This window comes from Scyliorhinus canicula, chromosome 10 (assembly GCF_902713615.1).
Source record: "Scyliorhinus canicula chromosome 10, sScyCan1.1, whole genome shotgun sequence".
Lineage (NCBI taxonomy): Eukaryota > Metazoa > Chordata > Chondrichthyes > Carcharhiniformes > Scyliorhinidae > Scyliorhinus > Scyliorhinus canicula.
This window is the reverse complement of record NC_052155.1, coordinates 102,281,219-102,293,603: the sequence shown is the minus strand read 5'-3', so window position 1 is coordinate 102,293,603 and position 12,385 is coordinate 102,281,219. Positions and strand designations below refer to the sequence as shown.

Genomic DNA, 12,385 nt, shown 5'->3' with positions numbered 1-12,385 from the left:
TGATGGCTTTGACCTTGTCAAAGATTAGTTACCTTTTATTGTTTTTGTCACTCCGGCATTATCCCTCGAGAACAGTGCCTGAGGAGAGTGACTGTTCACAAAGGCAGTTAATATGGGGAAACCATGAAGGGGAGATAACAGTTTAAATGTGAATGGAGTCGAGGGAGAAAGTGGTTGGTCCTAAGGACAAGTAGAGTGTGTGTGTGGAGAAATGAGAGAGACCACTGAGGTCTAGGGTAGTGGCCTTTGAGGGTAAAGCTTCAGAGGCAGCAGAAAAAAAATACTTGAGCTCCTTGGAAAAAATGTCGCAGAAGGTTAAAGGACATGGTGGGTGTATTGGAGAAGAGAAGCCTGAGATTATCATTGTACTTCAGGGTGATCCTGAACTGATGAGAAGTTTTAGAAGAAAGGGCTGGAGCTTTGCGCTGTCGAGCCAGATCTGGTGATGGATGCCTAAGCAATTTGTGCCAGTGTTAGTAGTGTATGTTCATAGGAGCATCTGGTAAATTTGTACTCTTTAATCTGGAGAGCAGGTGTCAGAGAATTGATTTTGCAGAAGTAGACACAATAGCCAATAACATGGAAATAGTAAATTCAGAGTATTACTTCACAGTAAACATAGATATCGGCCATTCAGCCCTTTGCGCCTACGCCGCCATTCAATATGATGTCATATTTCCACTTTCTCCCATACCCCTTGATGCGGTTAAAAGGTAAAAGATTATCCATCTCTTTAAATACATTTCGTGACTTGGCCTTCATAGCCTTCTGTGTGGTAGAGAATTCCACTGGTTCATTACCCTTTGAGTGAAGTAGTTTTTTTCTCATCACAGTCCTAAATGGTCTATCCTCTGCCTTGAGACTGCCCCCTCTGGTTCTAGATTCCCCAATCAGGGAAAACAGCCCCTCCACATCTATTCTGTCAGCTCTGTTAGAATTATATCTGTTTCTATCAGATTCTCCTGTATGTTGTGAAACTGGCACAAATACAGTTTTAAATGTAGTTTAAATACAGGTTAAATACAGGAAAAAGTCAAGTTAGGCCTGATATCAGGAAATTCTTCAGTGATCAACATGTGAAATGGATTCATAAAATTATTTATGAACAAATTGAGTGATACAACGAGGAACGTAAAATGATTCCAAACATGAATTCAGATGGGCTGGCTGGCCTTCCTGCAATTATCGAGAGAGAACTAGATTTAAAGCTCATGTGAGAATTATGAGACTTTATTTAAACTTGTTCTGCAATAACTGTTGTGGGTTTTGTTGTGCAATTTACAAACATTTCCTGTACGTTAACATAACACTTACTCTCACTTCCGCCTTAGGGCAAATCTGACGAAGCACTCCAGGCCTTTACTGAACTTCTAAGAAGCTATCCTCAAAGTCCTCGAGCTAAATATGGAAAAGCCCAGGCAAGTACAATATACGCTTCAAGTATTGACATTCAAAGGTTTTTTGTAACTTCAGTTTTAATGTTGAAAAAAAATAAGAGAGTGACATTTTTTAAGTTCTCTTCCCTTTGGCATTGGATGGGATTCTGTGCTTCAGCAACATAGTGCTGCCCCAGCTTCTGGTGTTGCCCGTTCTGGGTGAGTGTGCTTTACACTCAATTTGGCTCTGTTTTATTCCTTAGCTCTAGAGTCGCCAGGTATCGTTAAGATACCGCCACAAGTTTCAAGTTCAAGTTCAGACCAATAACTCAATACACCAGTTAGTAAGTTCAAACAAGACACATTTATTATAATACAGTTATCTACTAATTATGCATATAAAACTACAAGACTAGGCTAATCCTACCACTAACAGGCCAATACTTATCTGGAATAAGGGAACTGCCGGATCAGGGAACAATGGCCTCTTGCTTTGTCCTGGATCTGCAGGCTTCCAGTCTGTGTGGACTAAAGGAGTCAGGAGTGTCTACTCTCATAGCATGCGTTGTATGACACTTACTTGATGGCGGCTGCTGACCAGGCCCCTCCTTCTCAAGGTTCTTCGAGAGCTGCTAAGATGTTCTGCTGTGAGGGCCGGCTAAGAGGAGCTGGTCAAGAGGGCTGGTCAAGAGAGCGAATCAGTCCTGGGACCTGACTTTTATAGGTCCCAGGGGCTTCTCCTCCTTCTGGGCGGACCCTCTATAAACCTGCAATCGATTGGGTCTCTTCCCAATTGATTGATTTGAATTTCCCCAATAACGGGGCCGTTCCTCGATCACCAGGCGGTTCCTTACACCTTATTGGTGTCCTTTGTCTTAGACTCTACTGGCGCCGGAATGTCTGGCCTTCCATAGAATGTTTAACTGTTGTGTCCATTGTGCCTGGGAATCACCGTAAATCGCTTCATTAATACGCACAGCTTGTTAGTTACAATTCTGTCGGGTTTCTGTGGCAGCTAGAATACAGGGGATTCTGCAGCCTGCTGGTTTCTTTGCCAATGTCCATTTTACCCTGAAATCTTTGCGTTCTTCCATTTTTGTGTGAGGAAGTGGCCAACCCAGGTGGCTACACTGGCCACTTCAAAAAAGCGAAGTGCTTTCACTTCCTCTTTTCTAACCACAGAAATCACTTAGCATTTTTGAAGTGGTCAGCAGCTGTCAATCAGAACAGGGTTGTTTATAAACATTACAGTTAGGATCAATGGAAGGTACTTCAAGTGTGAAGGGAAAGATAAATAAACAAACTTCCTGCCTGCTGTGTTTAAACCATTACGCTGTCAATCAAAGGTTAGTTAAAGCTACTGCACTGTGAAATTGAATGAATGCGCAGCATTTCAAAGGATATCAGGGGATTTCAAGCTCTTCAAGTGTTGTGGACTTGCTAGGAGGGCTCAGACATTTCAAAAAGCAGCAATTTGAAATGCATAGGTCTGAGGGAGCAGATGTGAGGAAATGGAAAGTCTTCCTTTTGAACCTTCAGTGATCTGTTTGTCAGCTGCCAGGCAGAGCAGTTCAGAATGAGAAGGCCACTTCAAAGTTTAAATAGGTCAAGCAATGATGATTTTGAACAGAGGGCTGTTTGAGATCACCATGCCAAGAATGACGTTCAGGTTGCCCAGGGCTGTGGAGTTCCTGCTGGTGGGCGTGATAGGTCAGAGAATAATGGGGGTGAAGATTCAGTCTGCTAACTCATTAATCGCATCCAAATGAATGCATGTGAGCTATTTGCATGTTCCCGCCGGCCCAGGGTTGTCAGCCCGCTATGGCTGATGGGGGCAGAACTGGAGACAGGGGATGGACCTGCTGCCCAGCACCGATCCCATTTTTGGGCTGATGTGGGATTCTTGATATTAGTGGCGGGGAGTGGAGAATTCCACCCGTAGAATAGTTCTGTCTTCCAGTTTGTCTCCTTCCCTCTTATGTATCTGACTGTGGGGTATGTTTTAATGATTTAATGAGCACATCTTCCTACATCTATCAAGTAGTTTATTCCTTTTGTGAACCTAGATGATGATTGCTGTCAGGCAAGTAAATTGTGGGGAGCATCATGTCCAATCTTGTCTTTAACCAATGTCTACACATGTACGGTTTCTAGCAAAAGAATCAGGAGAATACTCTGTTCCTTTTCTGATTGGATATAGATAGTAATTGGTGGAAAATCTTTCAGGAAGGAACCTTCTGGGCAGCATGGTGGCGCAGGGGGTAGCACTGCTGCCTCATGGCGCTGAGGACCTGGGTTCAATCACAGCCTGGGTCACTGTCCATGTGGATTTTGCACATTCTCTGTGTGTCCTCGTGGGTCTCACCCCCACAACCCAAAGATGTGCAGGATAGGTGAATTGGCTACACACTAAATTGCCCCTTAATTGGAAAACAATTTTTAAAAACATTTTAAAAAGGAAGGAATCTCGGGGTGTGTATAGTACAGAGAAGTATGATTATGTTCAACATCTTTTGAGTTATTTCTATACCATTTTGCCAATTATCTGAAGCCATGTCATTGTGGGGAGCTGGAGAAGACTACGTGTTGGTGTCCGGCCTGCTTGCTATCGGAGCAAACTATGGAGAAGGATACCTTTTTTAAACAAAATCATATATGAAAATGGAGCAGGAAAGAATGGCTTCTATGTATTTGACACTAACTTGCCTAATAGAAAATGAAAGTCACAATAATCTGTGAAAATATTTTAAGCTAAAGATTGTACTCATAGTAAATTAGTTTCTCTCTTATCATGGGTTGCTATCCAACTGCATGAATTAGCCACATAAAAGCATTCTGAAGCATTACTATTTTGTAATAAGTTTGTATTAAACTAACACTGTTGTAGATTTTAATACTTTATGATTTCATTCAGTCAGAGGATGATTTGGCAGAGAAGATGCGAAGCAATGAGATACTTCAGAGAGCAATCAGTACCTATGGAGAAGTGGCTGACATGCCAAATCCAACTGCAGATCTGGTGAAGCTAGCACTAAAACGACAGGCAAACAGGCAGCAGTTTTTAGGTGAGGAATGTATTTTTAAACTTTTCAAAACTTAATGGAAGTTGTAATAACTGATTTGAGTCAGTACCTCAAATATAATGTTCAGCCTTTTGACTCTGAAATTAAAAAGTCAAATTACTAGTTTGCTATTCATCTTCCACCTAGGTCTGTGCAGTGGGTGAAATGAAAACAATAAAGCGCACAAACAAGGAATGGAAAGTAGGGAGGGAGGCTAGAAGAGTAACAAAGGAACAAACAAAAATCTAAAGAATTAGCAACTAGAATAAGCTAGTAACTTTTCTGGGTTAATTACTCAGTTGGACAGAGGGAAAGGGATCAGATCAGTTTGTGTAATTCATTCAGTATGCGTGGAAATTTAGGAATGAAGATGCTGTGCTTGCTGCTGTTACTGGGCAAGGATATTTGCATGAGAGAGCAGAAATAGCCCAACCAATGTAAGTATATGCATTATGCTATAAATTATAAATATGGGCATACATCAAATCAGAATGAAAAGACAAGAGGCGGGATTCTGCCGTAATCGGCGGGGCGGGCAACTCCGGCGGGACAGAGTGGCGTGAAGCACTCCAGCTTCGGGCCGCCCAAGAACTCCGGAGGCCGCCTGCGGCGCCAGGTCCTGCCGGTAAGGACCTACTTCAATTTACGCCGGCAGGACTGGCAAAAGACGGGTGGGACTTTTGCCCATCGCGGGCCGGAGAATTCGGGCAGCCCTGGGGCCCATTGAGTCGTGCCGGACCCCGCCATTCTCCGAGGCGGGCGGCGCGACTCACGCCGGGCTGGTTTTTGTGGGGGGCTGGAGAATTTGGAGGACGGCAGGGGCAGGATTCACGCCGACCCCTGGCGATTCTCCATCCCGGCGGGGGGTCGGAGAATCCCGCCCAAGTTGATCAAAAGACTAATCGATGGCAGGGGCATCACAACCAAACTCAATCCTTCAATACACAGGGACATGAAAGAATATATAGTTTGATGTATTTTGACCTTGAGGGGAGGAGGAAAAACTGTAAATAAAAGCAATGGTAATTCAATTTTTAAAATTGCAACAGAGAGATAGAGGCAAGAGACTGACAGTGAGTTCAAGACCATGACTTTTAAGTTTATGAAAAGGTGGTGGAAGGGGAAATTTTAGACATTTTATTTAATTCATTCACAGGACGTTGACATCGCTGGCAAGGTCAGTATTTGACCCATTATGCCCATCCCTAATTGTTCTTGGGAAGATGGTGCTGAATCTCATTTTTAACTACTGCAGTTCTTGTCATGCAGGAGGATAGACATGAAAGTGGAGTTCAGGTCACAATCCTATCAACTATGATCTTATTGAATGGTGGAAAAAAGCTCAATGTGCCTAATGCCCTCCTTGTGTTCCGATTTATGATTTTATCTATGCACGAGTTTTGTTCGGGAGTTCAGGGATTTTAACACAACAGTGGCGGAATGGTGATATATTTCCAAGAAAGGATGGTGTGGGACATGGAGGGGAACTTGCAGGTGGTAATTTTCCCAAGAATCTGCTGCCTTTGTTTTTCTCAGTGATCGAGGTTGTGTGTTTGGAAGCTCTGTCGAAGGAACATTGGTGAGGTGTTGTTGTGCACCTTGCATACAGCAGCCCCTGTGCGCCAGTGGTGGAGGAAGTGACTGTTTTAAGGTGGTGAATGGGAGTGCCATTGACATTCTCAACCTGGCAAGTGGAGAGTATTCCACTCCTGACTTATTCCTAATAGATGATAGACAGGCTTTGGGAGTCAGGAGGTGAATTATTCGCCACAAAATTCCCAACCCTCACAAGAGCTGCTCTTGTAATCACATTATTTATTTGGCTGGTCAGTGGTAACACCCAGCATGTTGGTGTAATCTTTGATGGCATAATGTTGACGTTGTTTCTGGGGTATGATTCTTCCGGGCACTGTTCCTGATGTGAGGGAAACCTCCTTACACGGAGGGTGGTGACGGTCTGGAAGGCACTGCCAGGAAGAGTGGTAGAGGCGGGTTGCCTCACATCCTTTTAAAAAGTACTTGGCATGTCAAAACACTCAAGGCTATGGGTCAAGTGCTGACGCATGTTCAGGTGTTTTTCATGTGTCGGTGCAGACTCGATGGGCCGAAGGGCCTCTTCTGCACTGTATTTCTGTGATTCTGTCTTTATTGCTTTGTGTGAAGTATCTGTAAAATCTTGGACAATAAATTCTGCTTGATTTGTACAGTCTAGTTAGTCGTACCTCATTAGGTCAAGCACAACTGAGGAACCTTGAGTTAGAAATTAAGAATTCAGAGCATAGACATTTTAATTAGAAGGGTTTACACCTCAGCCGTAAATTCTATCAGATGGGAGATGGTTAAATTCTCTGTTGTTGGTAATAGTCATTTCCTGGCTGTTGTGTTGCACAATTATTACTTGCCATTTAGCCCAAACTTGAATGTTATCCAGGTCTTGCTGCATACGGGCATGCTCTGCTTTAGTATCTGAGGAATTACAAATGAAATCGAGTCCAGAGCAATTATCAGCAAACATTCCCCCTCTGACCTTGTGATTAAAGGGAGATCATTGATGGAGCAGATAACGGTAGTTAACCTTTTAAAAATGGCGGCGGGTCCCAATTACAGGAATACTACCCTGAGGAACTCCTGCAGCAATGTCCTGGGGCTGAGAAAATTGAGCTACAACAGCCTTAACTATCTTCCTTTGTGCTAGGTATGACACCAACCAGTGGAGAGTTGTTCCCCTCATTCTCATTGACTTCAATTTTACTAGGGCTTGAATGAATCACCTGAGGAAGGAGCAGTGCTCCAAAAGCGAGTATTTGAAACAAACCTGTTGGACTTTAACCTGGTGTTGTAACACTTCTTACTGTGCTCACCCCAGTCCAACGGCAGCATCTCCACATCAATCTAAACTAAGCATTGGTGATCAGGGCCAGGATTCTCCCCTACCCGGCAGGGCGGGGGGTCCCGGCGTGTTGGAGTGGCATGAACCACTCCGGCGTCGGGCCGCCCCAAAGGTGCGGATATCTCCGCACCTTTAGGGGCCAAGCCCTCACAATGAGGGGCTAGGCCCGCGCCGGAGTGGTTACCGCTCTGCCGGCTGGCGTGAACGGCCTTTGGCGCCACGCCAGCCGGGGCCGAAAGGACTTCGCCGGTCGGCATAAGTCCGCGCATGCGCCGGAGCGTCAGCGGCTGCTGACATCATCCTGGCGCATGCGCAGGGGAGGGGGTCTCTTCCGCCTCCGCCATGGTAAGGATCATGGCGAACAAAGAACAAAGAAAATTACAGCACAGGAACAGGCCCTTCGGCCCTCCCAGCCTGCGCCGATCCAGATCCTTTATCTAAACCTATCCCCTATTTTCCAAGGTCTACTTCCCTCTGTTCTCCACCTGTTCATATATCTGTCTGGATGCATCTTAAATGATGCCATCGTGCCCGCCTCTACCACCTCTGCTGTCAAAGCGTTTCAGGCACCCACCACCCTCTGCGTAAAAAACTTTCCACGCACATCTCCCTTAAACTTTCCCCCTCTCACCTTGAAATCGTGACCCCTTGTAATTGACACCCCCAATCTTGAAAAAAGCTTGTTGCTATCCACCCTGTCCATACCTCTCATAATTTTGTAGACCTCAATCAGGTCCCCCCTCAACCTCCGTCTTTCCAACGAAAACGATCAACCTTTCTTCATAGCCAGCACCCTCCATACCAGGCAACATCCTGGTGAACCTCCTCTGCACCCTTTCTAAAGCATCCACATCCTTCTGGTAATGTGGCGACCAGAACTGCACGCAGTATTCCAAATGTGGCCTAACCAAAGTCCTATACAACTGTAACATGACCTGCCGACTCTTGTACTCAATACTCCATCCGATGAAGGCAAGCATGCTGTATGCCTTCTTGACCACTCTATCAACCTGCGTTGCCACCTTCAGGGTACAATGGACCTGAACTCCCAGATCTCTCTACATCAATTTTCCCCAGGACTCTTCCATTGACCATATAGCCGCTCTTGAATTAGATCTTCCAAAATGCATCACCTCGCATTTGCCTGGATTGAACTCCATCTGCCATTTCTCTGCTCCAACTCTCCAAAATATATTTTGCTGTATTCTCTGACAGTCCTCCTCGCTATCTGCAACTCCACCAATCTTAGTATCATCTGCAAACTTGCTAATCAGACCACCTATATCTTCCACCAAATCATTTATGTCTATCACAAACAACAGTGATCCGAGCACGGATCCCTGTGGAACACCACTAGTCACCCTTCTCCATTTTGAGACACTCCCTTCCACCACTACTCTCTGTCCCCTGTTGCCCAGCCAGTTCTTTATCCATATAGTTAGTACACCCTGAACCCCATACGACTTCACTTTTTCCATCAACCTGCCATGGGAAACCTTATCAAACGCCTTACTAAAGTCCATGAATACGACATCTACAGCCCTTCCCTCATCAATTAACTTTGTCACTTCCTCAAAGAATTCTATTAGGTTTGTAAGACATGACCTTCCCTGCACAAAACCATGCTGCCTATCACTGATAAGTCTATTTTCTTCCAAAAGTGAATAGATCCTATCCCTCAGTATCTTCTCCAACAGTTTGCCTATCACTGACGTCAAGCTCACAGGTCTATAATTCCCTGGATTATCCGTGCTACCCTTCTTAAACAAAGGGACAACATTAGCAATTCTCCAGTCCTCCGGGACCTCATCCGGGCTCAAGGATGCTGCAAAGATATCTGTTAAGGCCCCAGCTATTTCGACCCTCGCTTCCCTCAGTAACCTGGGATAGATCCCATCCGGTCCTGGGGACTTGTCCACCTTAATGTCTTTTAGAATACCCAAAACTTCCCCCTTATGACAACTTGACCTAGAGCATTTAAACATCCATCCCTAGCCTCAACATCCGTCATGTCCCTCTCCTTGGTGAATACCGAAGGCGGAAGAAAAAATAGTGCCCCCACGGCACAGGCCCGCCCGTCGATCGGTGGATCCCGATCGCGGGGCACCCCCCGGGGTCAGATCGCCCCGCGCCCCCCCTCAGGACCCCGGCGCCCACCCACGCCGCCAGTCCCGCCGGTAAGAGAGGTGGTTCAATCCATGCCGGCGGGAGAGGCTTGTCAGCGGCGGGATTTCGGCCCATCGTGGAACTGAGATCGCCGCAGGGGGCCCGCCGAACGGCGCGGCGCGATTCCCGCCCCCGCCGAATCTCGGGTGGTAGAGAATTCGGGACACGGCGGGGGCGGGATTGACGCAGGCCCCGGGCGATTCTCCGACCCGGCGGGGTGTCGGAAAATCCTGCCTCAGATTATTGAGTCGGAGTGGCTTGGTGACACTATTGGTGACACCTTCCATCGCTTTGCTGATGATTCGGAGTACACTTTTGTGGCAACATTTTTGGACAGAACGTGCCTTTTTTTAAAAATAAATTTAGGGTACCCAATTTTTTTTTTCCCCAATTAAGGGGCAATTTAGTGTGGCCAATCCATCTAACCTGCACATCGTTGGGTTGTGAGGGTGAAACCCACACAGTTACGGGGAGAATGTGCAAACTCCACATTCAGTGGACAGTGACCCAGGTCCGGGGTTCGAACCCGGGACCGCAGCGCTGTAGTCCCAGTGCTAACGACTGCGCCATGTGCCACCCGGACAGAACATGCCTGACATCAGGTAGATGGCAGTGTTGTAGCTGTACTGGAACAACCTGGCTAGTGGCATGGCTAGTTTTGGAGCATAGGTCTTCAGTGCTTCAACCAGGGTGTAGTCAAGAGTCCCATATCCGTTGCTGTATCCAGTGTGCTCATCTGTTTTTCGATACCATGTGGAGTGAATCAAGTTGTCTAAAGATTTTGATGCTGAGAATCTCAGGACGATTCGGGAATAAATCATCCACTAAGACTGCCCTCTAGTATGATTTCTCTCTTTCAGCCTATTCCACTTAACATTTTGTAAACTTTGATCAAGTCACCAATTAACTTTCTAAATCTTGGGGAATGCAGCCCTAGTTTTTGTAGTTGTTCCCTATAACGTAACACCAAGTGCAGATATCATTCTGGGAAATCTACATTACATTCTTAAGATTCAGTATATCCTTCCTCGGGTATGCACCAAGAACATAACACCGTATGTTAGGGCCCAAACAAGGGCTTTAAATAGCAGTAGCTGATTTCTATACTCTCCTTCCCACCCTCTTCTATTTCAGTGCTATGGATATAATGGCCAACATTTTCGATTATTTTCTGTAGCTGTCCATGATATTTTATTGATCAGTAACTGGGCCCTCAGAGTCTTTTTAGATTAACACTGTTTTTGGTCTTTCAAGTGTAGGGAATTTAGAGACGGATAAATAGAGACCCAACCATAGACCAAAAATGTCTTTGTAAATTTAGCTTAGATGTTTAAAACACATGGCCCACCTGCAGTCAGGAAGCAGCTTCCTTTGAGCTGTTGGACCACTGGAGCAACCCGTGAAAACCATTTTATTTGACCACTGTCAGGTTGTCAGAACTTTTATATATTTTTGTGCACTGCCGACCACCATAGGTGGTGCTGAACGGTAAATGTAATGTGCAAACATTTTGAGCACAGAAATATTTGAAGGGTATGAAAACAAAAAATGCATATTACCCAAGAAATGGCTTTGGAAATGAGGATAGTAGTTTTATGAAATAATCATTTCAACGTTCTTCAACACCTGTCTGTAAAAAGATATATTGCAAGCTGTGATATAACCTTTCTGCCAAGTTGCATTTGATTTTTTCTGTGTATGTGCAGGCCACATCAAACGTTCTGTGATGACCCTTCAGAAACTGGTAGATCGTTACCCAGATGATATCTCAATTAAGAATGAGCTTGGAGTAGGTTATCTCTTATTAGGAGACAACAATAATGCCATGAATGTATATGAAGAGGTAAGTTTTCTTTTAAATACATAAAGCTGTCAGAATTTCTTTGCATGATTTCTATTCTGGAAGGGAAGATTTATTTCCATGCTTGAATTCCATATTTAAAGAGAGCCTAACCTGAAGAATGTGTACTTCCTAATGCTTCATTTGGTACATCCATCATGGATCTGAACCACATAGATTGAAGATACCAAGTTGTATCCTCAATCTGTGCTGAATTGACTAATCACTGGTTATTGCTATGAACTCTACCTCAGCAACTGCGAACTAAAAAAGATAATAAAATTAGTCAGGCGGGCTACTCTGGATAGCTTTTCAGTCCCCTCTGGGGATTAGTATGTGGGTGTGGACAGCGGGAAAAGGCAGCATCAGGCTTTGATCTCTCTGCTAGAATTCAATATTTACGCTCGAGCATGAAGGAAGGGATTTTAAAATTCATTTTCATAGGATGTGGGCTTTGTTGGCTAGGCCATCCCTAATTGCTTTTGAGAAGGCGGTGGTCAGCTGCTGCCTTGAACCGCTGCAGTCCAAAATACTGTTACGGATGGAGTCCCAGGATTTTGACTCAGCGACAGTGAACGATCAGTGATTATATTTCCAAAACTGGATGGTGATTGACTTGGAGGCGAACTTGGCAGGTGGTGCTGTTCCAGATACCTGCTGCCCTTGTCCTTCTAGATGGTAGTGGTCGTGAGTTTGGAAGATGATACCTAAGGAGTCTTGGTGAGTTCCTGCAGTGCATCTTGGTAGATGTGGGATTCTGCTGCTACTTCCATCAGTGGTGGAGGGATTGAATGTTTGTGGAATGGGTGCCAATCAATGGGACTGCTTTGTCCTGGATAGTGTTAAGCTTCTTGATATTGTTGGAGCTGCACTCATCCAGGCAAATGGGGAGTATTTCATCACACTCCTGACTTGTACCTTGTAGTTGGTGGACAGGCTTTGGGGAGTCCGGAGGTGGGTTACTCGCCCATGGATTCGTAGCCTCTGGCCTGCTCTTGCAGCCACAGTATTTATGAGCCTTATCCAGTTCAGATTCTGACCAATGGTAACT

The 12,385-nt window shown here is 45.1% G+C and overlaps 1 protein-coding gene across 13 annotated transcripts in view; it reads left to right on the top strand.

Moving 5' to 3' along the window:
* unm_hu7910 (un-named hu7910) overlaps positions 1 to 12,385 on the top strand; it is a 265,791-nt gene that overhangs the window by 208,913 nt on the left and 44,493 nt on the right. For all 13 annotated transcript variants that reach the window (XM_038809466.1, XM_038809465.1, XM_038809455.1 and 10 more), the window contains 3 exons: positions 1,332 to 1,418; positions 4,291 to 4,441; positions 11,201 to 11,337. In XM_038809466.1, the coding sequence (XP_038665394.1) occupies positions 1,332 to 1,418; positions 4,291 to 4,441; positions 11,201 to 11,337 (375 nt within the window). The remainder of the gene's footprint in view (positions 1 to 1,331; positions 1,419 to 4,290; positions 4,442 to 11,200; positions 11,338 to 12,385) is intronic.